Here is an 18132-nt window from a genome sequence, read left to right as displayed (position 1 = left end):
TCGATCCCCGGGTTTCGAACGCTGTAGAGTTGCTGTGGTATGTGTGGTCGCTGATAGTTCCAGGGGTATTTGGAGGCTATCCCTAGCATCCTATTGGTCCTTTGCTGTCGGACGAATGCTGAGACAGTGCTGAGACGACTGGGCTCATAACTATCAGGCAGGAATTGTACCACTGTACCATGTGCACAAAAGAGAGGTTCCCCTCATATGCTTAGCCACATATGAGTACTTATATGCCTGACACATTGCAAGTCACTGCCGTCAAGACCCGCTTAAAATATTGTATCCAACCGGAAGGGGGTTTCACTTCAACTTTACATGCTCGTTCCTTGTCCGAAAACACGCCATGCCATAGGTTGGCCAACCAGAGTGTCGGTCTGGGGCGGCGCGAGGGAGCAACTGTCCATTTCCTGCGCCACTTGCGGTCTTTCCAACAGCCAAGCTTGAGCCAACAGGTGCTTTGCCAATAGCGCCATGCCAAGCAGGTCAGCAGCCGCATATAACGACCTTTCGGCTCCGTCTTCCGTCCCGTTGGAAGATGCACTACATACGTCCAATCCGTTTCTCTCGTGTCATCTCATTCGTCGTGGAACTGGAAGCGCCCGTGGCCTGCTTCTCACAACGCTAGGGCGGAAGACCGGGCCCAAAACCATAGCACAAAGCTGCCCGTTGCAGCCGCTGGACTGCTCTTTGCCTTAAGCATGGCTATCGGAATGGCCCAACGCCGACACTGTGGGTCAACGAATGGCAGGGCGCCTTTTCTGACAAGGGACCTCTCAAGGTGAAGCAAGATCTGCTATCTATTTTTAACCGCACGAAGAGCGCTCGTGCAGCTCTGCGGATTATCCGATTGGATGGTGATGGCTGAAGCGGGTCATACCCACTCCTGTAAGTTGGTCACCTTGCATCTGGCCTTTTGATGTATCTACATAGTACTAGCCGAGGGGCCTAGCCACACCCTTGGTTGTGCCACACATGCATGAACCGGGGCAGGGTGGGCAAATCACTCATGGATTTTAATGGTTTCCGGTCGTCCGTGTTAACGGTTTGTCACATTTTAGGCTACGTGGCTAGCATTCAAACGGGAGGTCAGTGCATGGACGTGAAATGAGATGCCACCTTTGCCAAGTCCACGTTCCGGTTCGGTGCGTAACAACATGGTCGTCTCTTGTCACCACGGCGCCTGATACCCCATGTCGATGTAACAGTTGGTCGTATCTCATCATTGAATGGTTCTTCTGGCACCCGTTCATTTCCTAGCTTTGGCTGCAAATCAGCCTCAAACCCGGGCGCCTGTAAGCATGCATGGGGATGCACATCGACGTAAAAGTTACTAAGCGCTTAACAGTTCAGTATCACAGACAGTCCATAGCATCCGCTGGCAATAGAATCTGTACTTTCTTCATTTCCAGGTCTCTGAAGCTGCTATTGAACCAAGAGGGGACAACTTTAGAATGCCCACGACGGCTGTTTAAAGAGGGTGTCCACTACGAGTGTCTAGAGGCCAGATACACAACTCGTCTTAGATATTGAACTCGGAAAAGATAGCCCTGCAGCCCTGAGAGCTCCTGTGTGTCGCGTGAGGTCTGACAGGGGACGAAGCCAACAAGGAAGTTCTTTAAAACACTTTGATGTTTAGATCAACTTTGTATCTGTAAATGGTTGTTCCCAGGCTTGCTATATCAAGGTGTGCCGTAAATTAAGTAGTTCAAAGCGAAGCTGGGAATAGACAAGCTGCGGCAACAGGAAGCTGGACCTGGGGTTACGACTGAGGTTTCTGATAGGCCTTAGTTCTGGGGTCGTGACTAAAAGGCGCCAGGGGAGCTGCGTTACCAGCTTGTACCTATGCCGTTGTGGGGAAAAAACAGGGCAGGTATGCCAGGTATCAACTATATCTTGAAAGCCAGACAGAAATATCCATTGGTCGATGGTCGAGCAGGTCCTCCTCAATCATGAAGGCATCGTCGTCATAAAGATGTCGCGACGGTGACAGGTCTTCGAGCTGATTGTCTGAAGCTTCCGGTCTAAACCCCGTGGAGTGGGTAGTCGAACTATGGCAGGGGTTTTCCTGCGACGGGATTCAGAACGAGTGTTATAATATGGTTCTATCAGCATGCTTCAGTGGGATAAGCCTATGGTTCCCGCGGACTCGTGAACGCATGTGTCCGGCTGTCGCTAACTGTCGCCTTGGGCTCGGGTATCTCGGAATCAGACTTCGGTGTCCTGGGTTGAGGTTCGGGTGTGACAGGCACAGGCTCGGGCTCTTGAGTACGATTTATTCGGAGTCGTCGCGAGGAAGGGGTTGAGCGGGTTCCCCATCCGAGACGGGCATTGGTCAAGCCTTCTGAAGAGGCGCTTTTGGGACTTTGGCGGCCTCCGTTATCATGAGTGTGTGGCCTTTCATCTTCGGCACCAATTGGACGCAGCTCAAGTCTCTGTCGGCGTGGTCTAGGGATCGGTTGCTCGTCGGAGAGGAAAGTTTGCAAGCGTTTGACAGGTTTCGAAGGGTTCTGCGCTGCTAATTGGCGTGCTCTTCCCCTAAACTTCACTAACTTATCTTCGTTCAAGCCAAAGATGTCCTCCAGCTTCTCTACAATAACATCAGGGCGGTCGAGGAATGTTTCGTCGTCGCTACTGTCATCTTCTGAAGGATAGTCTGCAGTTCTGAGTTGAACGTCGTAGAAGGCAGCGAGATACGCTAACACCGACCGGTGTCGATTCGTTTGAGGGTCCCTCAAGGAATAAAACTCGTCTGCGTTTCGGGGAAATCGTGAAGGTTCAGGTTCGAGGATGCCTTGTTCAGGGCGATACACAATGACAGGGCGGATGGGGAGAGTTGGATTCTTTAAGGCGTTGTTTCGCATGTAGGCATGTGATTGACGGATCTGGGCTTCGAGGCGCTGGTTCTGGGCCTCAAGGCGCTGGTTTTGGGCCTTGACATCATCCTTGAACTCTTTAAGCTCCTGCTTGACGAGGCCGATGTCGGTTTTTAGCTCCTGTTGCACGAGGTCGATAGAACTGGTCCTGGGCATTGCGCAAGTCGATGTAATCGTCGCGCGAGAGTAGCTGAGATTGCTTCTCGTGAGAAAAAGAGAGAGGAGAGGTTGATGTCATCACGACGGTGGTAGTGGAAACAACCATGAGGTGACTGGAAATTCTCGGTGTTGACGTTGTGGCAATGTTGATCGCTGGTGTTTTATGCAATCGTCTGGGGGAGGCCAGTCCTTATGGGGACCGTGCCTTAAGGAGAGGAGGGGCAAAGAGAGACATTGATTGGCTCACAGTCTCTGAAGACAGATTCCCCGGGACAGATCAAGTGCACCATCTCTCTGTGTGAGTCAGCGCAAGCCCACTGGCCAATCAAGTGACACTACTCTACTGGGTCTGTGACCAACGCGTTGGCCAATCCCTTTTCACACATCTCCCTGGACTTGTTCACTCTTGCAAGACTATGGTGAGGGAGGCTGCGTTTCTCGTGGGGATATGTGACGATCACTGCGGCTAATTTAGCACAAGCAGCAAGCATCCTGGCTTTCGCCCTTTTTCGCTTTCTTGGCCTTCTTCCCCTTCTTGGACCGTATATCGGGCTTAGCCTCTATTATGGGCTTCACCCAAGCTTCATCAACAGGCTGAGAGTTTTCGGCGTCTGCTGGTTCGGGCTCGAGATCTAGTGCGGATTCAGGCTCTTTTGGTTCGGGCTCCGGCTCTGGTACGATTTCCGCCCAAGCTTCTCGCTCAGGCTCGGCCGCAGCCTCCGCTGGTAGCTCGGGCTCGGGCCCGGGCTCAGGCTCAGGCGCAGACTCTGGGCTAAGCTCTGAGACCAAGTCCTGTGTTGTTTGAGGCGAATCGGTTGAGGGTGTCGCATCGGTCTCTGGAACAGTCCAGGCTGTGGCTCTGACCCTGACTGCTGAGGCCCTCCTTGAAGCTACTAAATCCCGCGACGGATCACCAATCTTCCGTTCCGATTCCCAGGCTGCGGACCCCTGGCGCCCCCCCGGCGCCCCCGTATTGCCCCACTGGTATCCACCTTTCCAAGTATACTCCGACTCCGGCTCCGAATCCTCCTTGTCGGAGCCCCGGCGCCCCTCCGGTCTCCCTGTGGCTCCCGCGTCCCTGACAGGTGCCTCATGGTCTGACCAGCACCATGACCAGTCCTGTCGGTATGTTGATGGTTGTCTCCTTGCGCTAATGGACACTGTGCTTAAATTTCGCGGCTACTCTTCTCCTTCTGGGACCAGAGAGAAAAAAGGATCAAGAAGAAGGCATAGAACCACCAGAAGGAGCGGCTACATTCTTACCAACTGGATATTATAAGAGCATCGCATGCAGCGAGGACAGTTCTGAAACCTGCGAGCGTATCGATCTCAAGTGGCTTAAGAAGGAAACCCAATCCGGCGCTGAGTCCCAGACAACATCGCAGCCACTCCTGACATGAGTGATGCTGCCTCTTAGCTGCTAAAAGATGGAAGTTGCGTTGTGTTGGCCTCCAACATCGAACAAACGTGCAACAAGAGGGGATGATACAACAACAAGATCATCACCTGCGGCCTCGTTAGTATCGTCGAAGTACAACGCTCGGTTCCAACTTGCCTCCAAGATGACATCCTAATTCTTCTAGAACATTCCGAGAAACTCGGATACGAAAACTGGCAGCATTGAGTCCGATCTGGTGCGAGCAGTAGCTGTCTATGTGTGTCGGATGGCGGGAGAATATCACATTATCTCCCTTCTGTTTGATTAGGTCCGCAAACATTTGAACAGGGTAAACAGCTACATAACATCGGGAAAGAGTCGCTGTCATGATCTTCTTCCGAGTCTCTAACTTAGGGCAGCGCTGTCATCGGACTGATTCTGGTGGCCATCTGAGCGAGGTTGACTGCTTTCTGCGAGGGGAGAATTGGCCACTGGTCGTGTCTGTTGATTGTGCACAGCTCTCCACCCTGGCACATCTGTTACTAGTCCATTGTTCGTTTTGGCGTTTGCTGAGGTAGCCAGGGACTCATTCCAACTAGATCGTCCGGCGTCTGTTGTTTCAGCTGCGTCTAAGTGTCCAGCCTTGTGTTCTAGTGTAGCATTCGGGCTAGGATCGCCAGCTTTTTCGCTTGGCGGCAGCGTTGCTGTTAAAGCAATCAATCAAGTTCGGCCTAAGTTTTGATTGGCTAGTGGAAGGGCAGACTAAAGTCTGATTGGTCAATTTGGTTAAGTTGATTGATTGATTTGCTTTAACAGCAACGCTGCTTGGCGGACATGCCGCAGCCGCGGTATCACTATCACCGCCCGGTGAGACTACGCGCTGCCTTTTTGGTTGAGGAGCCGTGGTGCCATTTCCTCGCTTTCTTGGATTCGCCCGTACGTCTCGGACTTCTAGATGTGTCTTATTAGCAGAAAACAAATTACCCACTTTCGTCAAACGTACCACAGTAGAACTCCAACCCCAACTCTGGGCTCGCCTTGCTCCATTCTCTTAGACAGTCTGACCAAGATTGCGGGATATCCTTGTCTTTCAAAGACTATTTAGCCTTTTCAAAGTAAAAAGGATCTTGGGCGAGAGTCAACACGTCATGCTTCGACAGGAAATGGGCAAGGTTAGCGAAGACTGAGATTGTGATAACTTCTTTGCCCAAGTCGACTTTCCGGTCCGACGCGTATCGATACGAGAGGAGGTTACTGCAAATACGACTTGGTCGTCTCTTGTCGCCACAGCGCCTGGCATCTAACAAGGCCACGATGCTCTCTGCCGAATTCTCAGGAGAGCTCTCTCATTTGAGCCAGGAGCTCTTTCCGTTTCGACTTCTTGTCTAGTGACATTTGGGGGGAGGGATGTATCAATCAGCTGAGGAGATTGATCAAGTTCGTTAATGATGTAAGGGGAAGCAATAGCCCGGTGGTTTCTGCACTGCGAGAACACACTGCACCTAGACTGATTGTTGCGGGAATATGTGCGAGAAAGCTGCAGAGGAGATGGGCAATAAGCGCATTCTATAATGAGAAGAATGGTCCATAGATCCTTGCAACACTGCTGCCTACGCCTGTGTCTGCAATCTAAACATATCCGTTGGGGACACTCTCGGCGAAGCTCGTGCTCGGCTTGGGCCATGGTCTCCTTTAGCCGCCAGGTGAGTGGGGCAGCCCATATTGGCCATGTGACAGAATTCGGAATTGTACCATTGCGCCATATACAAAAGAGAGACCCCTCTGCTGCGAGAACGACCTCAAAAATTTCGGCACCTAGGTACCCACTGTTAGTATTTGTTAAGACTATAGAGGGCTCCGGCCCACCACACTATCATTTCTCATCAGCAGCCCACGCGAGCTGAAACTCAAGATCATGGCCGTCTCCCTGGATGTAGGGCCATCGATCACGGTTCACGGGGACGCCAGCACATCTCGACGATCGGGACGTGTCCGGAAACCGACCGCAAAGATCAGAGTGGTTGAGCAAGTCAATCACCAGGACAATGCTGAGCTTAAAGAAGAGATCAACAAGCTTTCGAATCTCGTCCAGGATCTCCTACGAAGGGATGCTGAGAGGGAACAATTCCTGAAAGACTGTTTGAAGAAGATCGAATCCTTGGAGAGAGAGCTTCAGGAGGAGAAACAGCGTTCAGACCGGGACAATCGTGGTCTAGCAAGGTCCATGCATGCTGTTGGCACAAGACCCAGCGAGGCTCCCCTGAGTCTCCAAGGGCATCCCTTACACATAGCCCAGAACCAGCCGCCCACAGTCCGTTCATACGCGGCGGTGGCGAGCCAACCACTGACCAGAAAACAGGTTGAACCATCGCCAACTAAACAAGCCGCAAAACAAACCGCAAAACTAACCGCACAACAAGCTGCAAACCGTGCGGCCTCGAAAGACCTGCGCGTCTTCGCGCGTTTGCCAGCTGAAAGCCCGCTTCGTAACGAGAAAGCCTACGACATATACATCTTCGTTCGAGAAAAGCTAAGTACCCAAGCCCGGGAAGCTCTCAAGGGGATCGACCATGTCAAGACAGGATTAGCACTCCTACCTTCGTCAGCAGATGGGGCAAAAGTCCTGCTAGACAACAGAGATCAGATTGCTGCCCTTCTCCAGGCGCAAGCGGTCGAGCAGCGCGATACCTGGATTCGAGCCTATATCGCAAACGTCCCTTACACCAGGCATTGCCTGCTAACCAACACTGAGCTGGAAATCACGACCGAGGAGCTCCTTGAAGAGATCCAGGCCACTACGAAACTCAAGCCGGAAAAAGCATACTTCTCCAGGAAAGACGAAGCCGAAAGGCTAGGTACGGTGACAGCCTGGTTCAAGGCGGAAGCCGTAAAGCAACTACCAAGACGCCTCCGTTTGATGGGGGCCAGCGTGTTTGTGAACCTGCAGTTCCCGAAGGAGAAGAGGTCTCCCCAATGCCACCGCTGCGGCGGCTTTCACAACGAACGAACGTGTACCAGAAGGAAGAGATGCCTCAAGTGCAGCTCTCCCTCCCACACGACCGACCAACATCGGGCACCTTGCGGCGGCACTGAGGGTCACGATGGCTGTGACTGCCCCTTTAAATGCCCGTCGTGTAACGGACCCCACGCCGCCTTTGATGCGATGTGCCCTATCAAACCCAAAGTGGTGAAGGGCGTAGTCCAGAGGAGGAACAAGGCACAGCTACGGGCCATTCGAGCCGAGGGAGAAAGATCGTGGAGAACTGCAACCCAGCAGTCGCACCGACACTCCGGCGATGAACGACAAGCGATGGACTGTACCCCAGCAAATGAGACACAGGAGGAGAACGCGGCCATCTAAAATCCTGCAAATCATGCAAGCGAACGTGGGCAGGCGGCCATCTGCCCACGAAACAGCACTGAACCTGGCGTACGCAGCCCATATTGATATACTCCTACTACAAGAGCCCTCTATCCGCTCGGAGGAGAGGAGGCTCACAAGATTCCACCCAGCTTTTGAGACTTTCACCCCGGTGGATAACTGGACCGAAGACCGGCCCAGGGTGCTTACTTATCTCCGCAGAGGAGTTGGGCTACGAGGCGTACAAATACGGCCTCTACCCGTTCCATCCACAGACCTGCTTTTCCTACGACTCCTCTCAGGAACGCAGGAAGTCCTCACAGTCATCAACGTGTACAACGCCCCTTGTGGCTCATTGCGACACGGCCAGGCTGTCATGGACATCATAGCGGCCCGGCAACCCAAACCCGAGGATCGAGTACTGATCGCGGGGGACTTTAACTTACACCATTGGACATGGCAGCCCGAGGCAACAAGCTCCTTTGACGCGGACAACCTGGTAGAATGGGCAGAAGACGCCAGACTTGTCCTGCTGTCGCCGATAGGTGAGCCTACGCACATAGACGGCAACACGCTAGACTTATGCTGGGGGTCCAGCAACCTCCATGGGGCATCCACCAGCATAGAAACGTCCCTACACACGACATCAGACCACGAATCCCTGCTTACCCGGGTCCCCTTGGCCCCAACCGATTTACCCAGTCCAACCGCGGGAAAGTTCCGGCTCGACACGATGGATGAGAAGCTTTTCCTCGACATGCTGAAGCGAAACCTACAACCTATACGACATATTGCAAGCGACACAAGGGGCCCACAGGCACTAGACCTCCTAGCACAGCGGCTCACGGACTCCCTCGTAGAAGCGCTCACGGCTTCTACAAAGCGCACATTGGGCAGAGGGCCTGGGAGGCCATACTGGAACGAGAGCTGTGCGCGCAAACACCAAGCCTACACGACGAAGAGAGCAACTGTAAAGAGACTTCGCGCCTTGGGGATAGACTGTCGATGGGAGCTAGATGAGGAGGATGCTCTCAGACTGGACTTTCTCCATGAGCTACGCCGCTCGAAGGACACATACTGGAGGGGGAAGATCGCCGCAGCCTCCACAGGCAAAGACGTATTCGAAATGGTCGGGTGGCATAAGGCCACAGGGTCCTTCCAGATCCCACCCCTCCGAGACGAAAATAACCCAGCCACGCTCGTCTCACAAACGAAAGAGAAGCGCGATCTGTTTGCCCGCGTTCTCCTCAGAAGATCTGCTATCTCCGCAGACATATCAGCAGAGATCCCAGCACCTCAGCTGCAGGCCAAACTTCCTTTCCCACAGGTTACGAAAGATGAGGTACAAACTGCAGTTCTCTCTGCGGGAAACACTACCCCTGGGTCTGATGGAATCACTACGGCCGCTCTCAAGACAGCGTGGCCCGTTATTAAGGACACCGTTTTCTCGCTCTATAGTGGATGCATACGCGAGGGCTGGCATCCCACCTGTTTCAAAGAAGCCATCCTAGTCATCCTGCCTAAGCCGGGCAAGAGAGATAGGGCGCTCCCACGCTCTTATAGACCAATCGCGCTCTTGTCTGTACTTGGAAAAGGCTTGGAGAGGCTTGTCGCAAGAAGGCTTGCCTGGATCACAGTGAAACACCGAGTACTGCACGACCAACAGTTCGGCGCCCTCCCCCTTCGCTCGTGTAGCGACCTCACCGCCGCCGCCATTCACGATATCGAGTGCGCCTGGCAAAGAGGTCTTGTCACCTCTATGCTCACACTCGACGTGAAAGGGGCCTTCGACGCTGTGCTGCCAGGGAGGCTGATCCGACGCCTCCGATGCCAAGGATGGCCGGAGAACCTCGTGCAGTGGGTCTCGAGCTTTGTCCTTGGGAGAAGAGCAAGAATAAGGCTAGACGGGGAGATGGGAGACGTCTTCGACCTCGAGTGTGGGTTACCACAGGGCTCGCCTGTGTCCCCCATCCTCTTCATGCTCCACATCGAACCCCTATTTAAGCTGGGCACTTCCCGTCCAGGAAGGAAGCGGTCCCGATTTGGCTATGCCGACGACATTGCTATCCTGGCGAGCTCAACTTCACTAGAGGACAACTGTGTCCTGCTAGCCAAAGAATGGGAAGAAGCTCAAGCATGGGGAGCGTCAGAGGGAGTCACTTTCGACACCGACAAGTCCGAGCTCATCCACTGCACCAGGAGGCACAAAGACGGAAACCCGCCAATCACAGTCACCTTGTTGGATGGAAGACAACATACAGTCCATGCCGCTAACCAAGGGGCCTCCCTACGATGGCTTGGTGTCCACTTCGACCGAAGGCTCACATTCAAGAACCATGTGAGAGACCTCTGCGCCAAAGCCTGCCGAGTGGTTAATGGACTACGGGGACTAGGAACCACTGTCTGGGGTGCGCCGGCACACCTGCTTTGCCACGCTACGATCTCTTGCGTATTGCCCATCCAGTACTATGCTTCCGAGGCATGGTGGCCCGGCAGGAACCGGATCAAGAATGGACACGTCACCTCGAACGGAGTCAACGATCTACTCCGCCAACTTGACACCACGCAAGCCAAAGCTATTAGAGCTGCACTTCCTGTGTACAAGACGACGCCTGCACCGATCCTGCAGCGCGAAGCTGCCCTGCCCCCAGCAGAGGTGATGCTAGATGCAAAGCTTCACAAAGCCTCCGCAAGGATCCATCGCCTTGACGAGCGACACCCCCTCCGAAAGAGACTCAGAGGAAAGCCAGGACCAGACTCAAGGCTCCGACGAATGGCAAATCTCGTAGATAACAACGCTGAATACATCGACCCGCTTGAACTACCACCTTGGGAGCGCTTAACGGACTGGCAAACGGCCCTCAGCATGGTCGGTCACAAGCCTAGGAAGACCAAGGAAGAACTGGCACTTGAGTTCACAGACAGACTGGGAACGTTTTCAAAGCGGGACATTGTAGTCTATACCGACGGTTCCCAAACGACGGACGGTAGCAGAACCTCCGCCGGAGCAGGCTGGGTAGGGTACCAGGCCACACGGCAGATCTTCCGAGGATCCGAACCGCTCGGTCACCAGACGGAGGTCTCTGACGCAGAAGCGCAAGCCGCTTTTCGGGGCCTACTGGAAGCCATGAGGTCTCCCACGGCGCGGATGGCAGACAATGTTCACATCTGCCTCGACAACCTCGCAGTCGCAGCCGGACTCTATTCCCAGAGCGCTGGAAGCAGCCAGGCCAGGTTTAGGGCCTTTAGTGGGCTCTGCGCCTCTTGGGCACAGAGAGAACGGGCAAGCTGGACGATCTCTGGCAGGGTGTACATTTGGTGGTGCCCCGGGCACACGGGTATACCGGGAAACGAGGAAGCAGACGCTCTAGCCAAGGAGGCCTGCAAACAGATGCCAGAATCACAGCCTCAGCCTACACTCGCGCACTTGAAACGGCAGTCTAAAGCAGTCGCTTTCCAAGCTTTCGCTAGGAGATGGCCGTCAATCTGCCCTCGGCAGTATGCCGACCTTGGGATAGTTCCTCATCCCAAGCCCCCCGAACTTCACCTTCCTCGGCATCTGCTGGGAAGGCTATATGCAGCAAGGTCCCATCACGGAGACTTTGCAGCGTACCACGAGAGATTTGACCACCAAGACGCACTGCTCAACTGCAGTTGCGGACGGCGCAAAAGCCCAGTACACTTTTACTTCTGTAAGCGCGGCCGGAAGGCCACGCCTCGCCATCTCCGCCAACGCATGGCGAAAGCAAGCATAGATGTTCTGCTAGGCTCTACGCAGGGAGCTTCTCTTCTGTGCGAATGGATGGAGGCAACCAATTTCTTTTCCGAAATCTGCCCGACTTTCGAACAGGAACGTTAGGTGAAGACGGTGGCCTGTAACATAGCTTAGATTAGCATAGACCATGTCGGCACTGCGCCCGGCACGTCCATCGATACTCCGGACGTTAAATATCATCATCATCATCATCATCATCACCCTCTGCTGCATTTAGGTAGCTTTGGGTACATGTAGTTTCCGTCACCATGCTACATTTGAACCGTCAATGTGCCTGTTGGTCGAGCCTTGTCAACATCATCGAACCAATGAAGTCTTGGATGGACCGGGTAAAGCCCAGCCTTGTTGCGGCGGAGTCTAGTTGCGCCGTATTTGCATGAACCAGGGAATGCATCAGAGATCTCAGCCAGCCCTGGGCCGGATAGCTCGGTGTTGACTAATGGGCCGTGGTTGCATTCCGGTCTTTTGCGTACCCTGCACCTCCACTGTTTGAGAAGGTCGATGAATCTCAGCACGAGCTCTGCTCAACTCTCATACAATGATGCGCCTCATGCTGGTGACCGCCAAGAAGCCAGCACATCATGGATGAGGTCTCTGATGAATCCAATCACGGGAACCCTGCCAAGAGCTCCCGCTCCAAAAGAATATCCTCATTGAAATCGCAAACAGGACGTGCGGATCATTACGTTAATCCGCCCAAGGTGAACTCAAGAGTCCCGGTTGTGACGTTTGCCTACCCTCACCTGCACTTAAATACCGCTCTAAGAAGTATCGTGACGCAGAAAACCCCTCTGCTAACCCATTCACTACCTTTGAACGCCATGTCGAGGTCAAGCTGTCTGTTTGCTTTTGTCGCAGGTCCTCGCTAACAACCCCAGACGACACTTTCCTCTAAGCTGGGTTGTAGTACGAGGGGTGTTTATTGTATTCAACAACGGGCCAGTGAAGGACTGAGTATACTTGAGTTGTGTATCGAACTAGAAAGAGATAGCTGCTGTCTGTATGGTTGACAAGGAATGGCAAATAGTTGGACTAATTTCAAATAAGGCGAAACCAAGGAGAAGAGTGCATCATATAGATCCCCCCAAACTAATCACTCTGAACCCATGAATCTCCCCTTCTTAGCGCTTTGTCCTCCCGAGTACGGGACACCCAGGCGTTCACCTCAGCCAAAGCGCCTGACGGCGAGTCTCTGTTTGCTAGGAGGAAGAAAAATATGTCGGCAGGACTGAACTCCAGCTCCGGTACCTGTGATGCAAACTGATCTGCGAGTCGTCGGGCTTTCTCGTTGTTGTCTGTTCGCTTCTCCAAATCGGGCAGCTCCACTTCAGATTGCTGGAACACAGTGTTGAAGATTTCCCTGACAACATCAGCATCTGCAAGCTGGAACTCGATCTTTTTGTCAACGCGACCAGATCGAATCAAAGCTTCATCGAGATGTTCTATGTGGTTTGTCGTCATAATGAGTACACGCCCCTCTTGTGACGCGACGCCGTCAAGGACATTGAGGAGCCCGGATAGCGAAACAGTCCCTTTTGGCTTTGATGACCTCCGTGAATCTTCCGGCCTGGTGTCAAAATCATCGGCATCAGATACACGAGACTGAGTTGTGCCGACTGCGTCAACATCCTCAAGTAGGACAACGCAGCGTTGAGGAAGCTCCCTGAACAAGGTACTGAGTTGTCCATCATTCAAAGCAGCAAGGCTGAGAACGTAGATATCCAGTCTGAAACAGCCAGCGACGGCCATGCTAAGACTGGATTTTCCGGTTCCAGGACGGCCGTACAGCAAGTAGCCCCTTCGATATGGTAGCCCACGGCGAGCGTACCAGGATCGAGCTCTGGGATCGAGGAACGATTGGATGTCTTGAAGGAGCAGCTGCTTCAGTGTTTTGTTCATGATGATGGTGTTAATCGGCCTGGTTTCTCTGGTATCGGTTCTTTTCCAGCCGTTGTTACAGTGCTCGAAGATCGCGGTCTTGTTTTGAGCAAGCCTTAGATATTCGATGCGACATTCTTCCATAAGGTCCCTTAGAATCTGCGAAGAAAGCCCGACGCACGAAACTGTCATCGTGTTGCGCGGAAACAATGCTGCTTTATCTTGCGTGCATCGTAAAGTGAGACGACGTCCTCGATACCAAAAAGACAGAGGTTCTCCCCAAGGTGTAAAGCGAAGATGTTTCTTAGCTGCGGTATCGGGGTTTAGCTGGGACATGGGCTTTCCTCTTCTGCTTTCAACACTAACGAGCGAGGAGCTAGCATCTTTGGAGAAGTCTTGGGCAGACACCCATGCCTCCAGCATGTCGTATGCCTCATCGGGATCGTGGACATTGGTCTTTGAAGCTGGAGGATGTTAAATTTGTTTCTCAGGTTTAAGAACGGTCACTAACTGAAGTAGGTGTCCACTAATCCTCCCACGGTCTTGCAAAGGAACTTGCTGCAAACCATCAACACCCCACAGACGCACAACAAACCAGCGTACCCATCTAAGTTGCCGTTAAGAAGCTGATGGATTGCCGCAGTGACGCCAGTAAAGCCCGGGAAGAAGATGTCCATAATGGAGACATGGGGAGGGGTCGGAGGACTTGGATGATGCATGACTTAAGAGAAAGTGATCTGTGAATTATGTTTGGCAATGTTGAAAACACCACTAGCAGAAATTTGAGCTCTGAACGTCGACAGGTTTCTCACGGTTACACCAGCAGACACGGCCAGATATGATTGGAACGATAGAGAGTCTGCGGGAAGAGAGGGCGCAACAGAGGCTTTTAAACTTTGGAAGCGCACACATAATGCACTTCATGGCTATCTTCATGGCGCAAAAGGCAGCGAATGGAGACCATCTTGGTGTGGAAACCTATGGGCAAGCATAAGCTGTTGGCCATTATGCAGTTTCCATTTCCCCCACAAGCCCAGGTACTATATGTTGCTGTGAGAGCTCCAGTATTGCCATGCAGATGCCAGGTTCATGCATGATGTCCAATACAAGTTGGTGGCCATTGAAAAGGGTAGTTCTTGGTTGGGGAGATCACATTGAAAGCGTGTATGGCCTAACAGATATTTTGCGATCTAACCGAGGGTAGCCACATGGACTGTACCGGATAAGACAAAGACCCGGGTTTAAGCTTACTCGGCTAACGATGCTCAATTAACGATGTGCAAGCTCTCCTGCTTAAACCGATACGTCGCTTGATTTGATGCTAACCCTTTTAGCGCAGGAGATAGAACAAGGTAGCATGTTCGGAACAAAGTGGAGACACAACAGAACAGGTGTCCTGGTTCCCAAGGAACATGGCTCAACATGGGTCCATGTTCAGCACAAACTCTCTTGTTCCGAACCCACTGAGATGCAAACGCGACTAGACATGGTCCTACATTTGCTCAGCTCCGCGGATGTATCAGAGGTATCCCTGACTAACGTGTGCAGTTGTATTCTCGGCTTTTTGCCTGGTGGCTTGTCCACTCCGTGCTTACTCTATAATGCAGTGAGGGTGACGATGTTGACGGCACGAACTCTACCAGGCAATACAGATAATTCAGAGATGGCCATGCACTGTTTGAAAATGGATTCAATTCAAGACTCCCATCAAAGGCACCAGTATCAAGTTGTAGCAGGTTCGTCTCCAGAGCCGTCACACCACGAACATTTAAAGCCTCCTTTCTCGCCTGTTCCTTCACATCGGGTACATTTCGGTGCCGTCATGTCTTCTCGTGTGAACGCCAACTCGGAATTGCTGCTCAGATGCCTCCAACAGCGAGTCAGGGAACGTTTTCCAGGTATTCAATATCGGGAAGGAGCTACTTACAAAACCAGATGGTAAAGGTGCTGGGAATTGAATCAGCTCACAGGCGGACATGGGGGGCATTGGTCATCTTATGTATTTGGCAGGCGGTCTTTCTCGGCATGGTATATTTTCCGATCCGGGTCCTCCCGGGTCCTTTTTCTTGATTCGTCTGATGTATGGAAGACATGCAACCGTGCAACCCCGCCCAATATCGTGGCATCAGCAAAATGAATTGCCAAATTTGCAGCAAACAGTTCTCAACCCCGAACGCGTTACACGAGCATATTGGGTTCTTCCAGGTATGTATCATGTCTTTGTAACTAAATTGCTGTCTGACGTAGTGTAGTCCCAACTCCAGTATCATATTCGGGAATTCCTCAAATGTCTGTCCCATACGTACTCGCACGTCGACAATGAGGAGGAACACCATGAAGATGGCAACGAAGAAACTGAGGCGAGCTGTGAGTTGCTGAACAAGGAAACGGACAACGAGGAAAGCGTGGGCCTGGAAGAGAACCACGATCTGCGGTGTCCACGGCGAAGCTGCTCGCACTGGAATCAGCAGCATACATACAAGGAGCTGCAGCGTCACTTTGCAATACGTGAATATGGAGTCATGTTTCTAGCTTACTTTAATATACTAACCTATCTCCAGATACAACGTGCCACGAACGGTGTCCAACATGTGGACGTGTTATGGACCGTGTCAGCACCTTCTTACACCACGCTTGCAAATACGGTATGGCCACTTCAAGCGGGTACGTTTTGCAGCGACGGAAAGCACTGAGGCGCGACGTGGATAGACAATTACGCATGGAAATGTTGCCAAAGCCTCCTCGTTCCCTTAGACCTGAACTACTTGCAACCCCTACGACTCAACCACACAAGAAGCGAAAAGGGGTCCCTGACGAAGTTACGGTAAATGATTCAATTAGCCTGATCGCCGATGCCCACCATCGTATGCTCGAGACCCAGCGATCGGTTCAGTTTACTTCTGAAGTTTCTTCTTCTGAATTAACAGAACCTCAAGAGTCACTGGAGTATAGGGTCCCTACCGGCCTCGGCGACGAGATTTCCACCGAGATGAATAACCAACTGGGAATACTGCTCGACCCAACAAACGCGTGGCTTGAGAGCAATAACCAGCAGTTGCTACCAAGCGCCCCGGATACCCACATACCGCACATGACTTCCGTCCATGATCAGTCATTTCTGAGTGCTTCCTACTTTGTAGGCAACAGCCAGCACCACAATAATTTGATACCTGGATCGAAGGCACCACTGATGTTTACGGACACGGACATGATGCTTGGATCAAGAGCACCAATCATATGTAGGCCATTGCAACTGTACGAAGCAGAACCGGGCTACCGTGTGCTTGAAAGTCAGTCGGGGCATACTTCTCAGATAACGGGCGATAACTCTGATGTGTTTGAGAACCTTGGTTTCGGCTCCTCGTCGACCCATGGAGGAAATTGTTGATAGAGGGTAACATTTCGGTACCTCAATACCTTGACTAGTCTTCGAACTTGAAGTTCAAGCCAATGGTTGGTGTTTCTATCGCGGCGGCTTGCGAGGACAATGCTTTGGGAAACTTCTTTTTTGGCCAACCCTGTATTTCTTCTCTTGTAGCACAAGCAAACTTGATTGAATAACCCTGAATCGATCGAAATGATACTCGCGCATCGTGAAGAACTCTATCGTGATTTATTAGCCGATTTCAGACACTATTGGAGGGGTACCTACAAGCCACCATCAGGCAGGTCTATCTCCATTTGTTTGCATCCTTTCAATGGAGCCTCCAACATCTCTAGTAGACCGTTGGGGGCATTGAAGCCTTTGATCGGCAGCGTGTGCGATCCATTAAATAAGACAACTTTGGAACCAGGACTTTGTAGGCGAACCACGACGGCATTTCGTTCGGAGTTGAGTCCAGTCATGAAGGCATAAATGCGGTCAGGGTTGCTGCGGTAGACCTCGTAGATTCCGATACTACACCAGGGAAACAGAGTTTCCAAAATGAATCGGATTCGCTGTACTTTATCAGCGGAGAACAAAATAGCGTCGAGCAACCTTCATACCGCGTCCTCAATCACATTCCTTTGACAAAATTCCAATCCTTCTGCGGTTTCTATTGGAAACCCCGCCTGTTGGAACTCCCTAACTCGTTCTCCTATCGATGCATCTCTGATGGCTATGTGGGCAGCTTCTGTGAACTTCTCTTGAACATCTGCCGTTGATATCGAGGCGCTCGACGCCATATCGGAAAGGTTGCTTTACGAAGTCGCCAGGCGGGATGTTTAGGCTAGGATGTGAATGCGGGAGAAATTTTGTGACGATGCCTGAATCACGTGGGAACAGCGCTGTTCATGATTATTGCCCCGCTTTCAACTTGAACCGGTGCGACATATAGTCCGACAGTGATCCACTTTAATTCAGCATGAGTGACCTGTGAGCCGGTGACGACGGCGTGTGTTGGTCTTCCTTCCACCGCCGCCTCCGTTGTGGCAGCCCAGACAAGCAGGGGTGGGCTTGGCACGAACGAGGGGGTTCCAGCTTGGCGTCTCGCTCGATATCTGTGGCCATGCCCAAAAGTGCCAGCCACCAGTCTGCCTCTAATTTGTGGGGTCAAACTTACAATTTCTATTCCTTACGACCAATGGCGTTGACATCTTGGCCAACTTGGCTCTGCCGTGGTGTTGATGCACTGTGGCATTTCCGAACAAGAAAACATGTTCAGGAACAATAGCGCTTACGCCCATTGTTAGACTCTGATTTGAAACACATTTCTATGTTCTG

The 18132-nt window shown here is 52.3% G+C and overlaps 6 protein-coding genes across 6 annotated transcripts; 1 reads left to right on the top strand and 5 right to left on the bottom strand.

Annotated features, from left to right (window-relative positions):
- Positions 1-1057: 1057 nt before the first annotated feature.
- On the bottom strand, positions 1058-3179 carry CDEST_15626 (uncharacterized protein). The gene has a single exon (XM_062931781.1). It carries the CDS (start codon positions 3030-3032, stop codon positions 2133-2135), a length of 900 nt encoding a protein of 299 aa, XP_062787832.1. The 5' UTR covers positions 3033-3179; the 3' UTR covers positions 1058-2132.
- Positions 3180-3506: 327 nt separating this feature from the next.
- Positions 3507-4325, bottom strand: CDEST_15625 (uncharacterized protein; the record flags this gene model as incomplete). The annotated part of the gene is made up of 2 exons (XM_062931780.1): positions 3507-4154; positions 4299-4325. The coding sequence occupies 2 exons, from the start codon at positions 4323-4325 to the stop codon at positions 3507-3509; spliced, it is 675 nt and encodes a 224-aa protein (XP_062787831.1).
- Positions 4326-12367: 8042 nt separating this feature from the next.
- CDEST_15624 (Putative AAA+ ATPase domain, ATPase, AAA-type, core) lies at positions 12368-14268 on the bottom strand. Its single transcript, XM_062931779.1, has 2 exons — positions 13939-14268; positions 12368-13891 (listed from the first exon to the last, which is right to left on the bottom strand). The coding sequence occupies exons 1-2, from the start codon at positions 14144-14146 to the stop codon at positions 12639-12641; spliced, it is 1461 nt and encodes a 486-aa protein (XP_062787830.1). The 5' UTR covers positions 14147-14268; the 3' UTR covers positions 12368-12638.
- An 828-nt stretch (positions 14269-15096) lies between these two features.
- On the bottom strand, positions 15097-15440 carry CDEST_15623 (uncharacterized protein). Its single transcript, XM_062931778.1, has 2 exons — positions 15355-15440; positions 15097-15294 (listed from the first exon to the last, which is right to left on the bottom strand). The coding sequence occupies exons 1-2, from the start codon at positions 15412-15414 to the stop codon at positions 15223-15225; spliced, it is 132 nt and encodes a 43-aa protein (XP_062787829.1). The 5' UTR covers positions 15415-15440; the 3' UTR covers positions 15097-15222.
- A 27-nt stretch (positions 15441-15467) lies between these two features.
- Positions 15468-17706, top strand: CDEST_15621 (uncharacterized protein). Its single transcript, XM_062931776.1, has 5 exons — positions 15468-15632; positions 15680-15935; positions 15989-17035; positions 17083-17368; positions 17417-17706. The coding sequence occupies exons 1-3, from the start codon at positions 15510-15512 to the stop codon at positions 16813-16815; spliced, it is 1206 nt and encodes a 401-aa protein (XP_062787827.1). The 5' UTR covers positions 15468-15509; the 3' UTR covers positions 16816-17035; positions 17083-17368; positions 17417-17706.
- CDEST_15622 (uncharacterized protein) lies at positions 16818-17656 on the bottom strand. The gene is made up of 3 exons (XM_062931777.1): positions 17415-17656; positions 17080-17366; positions 16818-17030 (listed from the first exon to the last, which is right to left on the bottom strand). Exons 1-3 carry the CDS (start codon positions 17592-17594, stop codon positions 16850-16852), a joined length of 648 nt encoding a protein of 215 aa, XP_062787828.1. The 5' UTR covers positions 17595-17656; the 3' UTR covers positions 16818-16849.
- Positions 17707-18132: the final 426 nt, after the last annotated feature.

The sequence above is a fragment of the Colletotrichum destructivum genome, chromosome 12 (genome assembly GCF_034447905.1).
Source record: "Colletotrichum destructivum chromosome 12, complete sequence".
Classification (NCBI taxonomy): Eukaryota; Fungi; Ascomycota; class Sordariomycetes; order Glomerellales; family Glomerellaceae; genus Colletotrichum; species Colletotrichum destructivum.
The sequence above is the reverse complement of the archived record's forward strand: the minus strand, read 5'-3'. Positions and strand labels throughout refer to the sequence as shown.

Excerpts from the sequence above, each read along its gene's own strand:
- CDEST_15626 (XM_062931781.1), bottom strand. The coding sequence starts at position 3,032 with ATGCCCAGGACCAGTTCTATCGACCTCGTGCAACAGGAGCTAAAAACC.
- CDEST_15624 (XM_062931779.1), bottom strand. The coding sequence starts at position 14,146 with ATGCATCATCCAAGTCCTCCGACCCCTCCCCATGTCTCCATTATGGAC. Across the intron at positions 13,892-13,938 it reads ATTAGTGGACACCTACTTCA|CTTCAAAGACCAATGTCCAC; the intron begins GTTAGTGACCGT and ends AACATCCTCCAG.
- CDEST_15623 (XM_062931778.1), bottom strand. The coding sequence starts at position 15,414 with ATGCCCCCCATGTCCGCCTGTGAGCTGATTCAATTCCCAGCACCTTTA. Across the intron at positions 15,295-15,354 it reads CACCTTTACCATCTGGTTTT|GCATCTGAGCAGCAATTCCG; the intron begins GTAAGTAGCTCC and ends TCGCTGTTGGAG.
- CDEST_15621 (XM_062931776.1), top strand. The coding sequence starts at position 15,510 with ATGGAAGACATGCAACCGTGCAACCCCGCCCAATATCGTGGCATCAGC. Across the intron at positions 15,633-15,679 it reads AGCATATTGGGTTCTTCCAG|TCCCAACTCCAGTATCATAT; the intron begins GTATGTATCATG and ends GACGTAGTGTAG. Across the intron at positions 15,936-15,988 it reads GCAGCGTCACTTTGCAATAC|ATACAACGTGCCACGAACGG; the intron begins GTGAATATGGAG and ends ACCTATCTCCAG.
- CDEST_15622 (XM_062931777.1), bottom strand. The coding sequence starts at position 17,594 with ATGGCGTCGAGCGCCTCGATATCAACGGCAGATGTTCAAGAGAAGTTC. Across the intron at positions 17,367-17,414 it reads GGAATGTGATTGAGGACGCG|CGAATCCGATTCATTTTGGA; the intron begins GTATGAAGGTTG and ends GATAAAGTACAG. Across the intron at positions 17,031-17,079 it reads GACCTGCCTGATGGTGGCTT|AGTTCTTCACGATGCGCGAG; the intron begins GTAGGTACCCCT and ends AAATCACGATAG.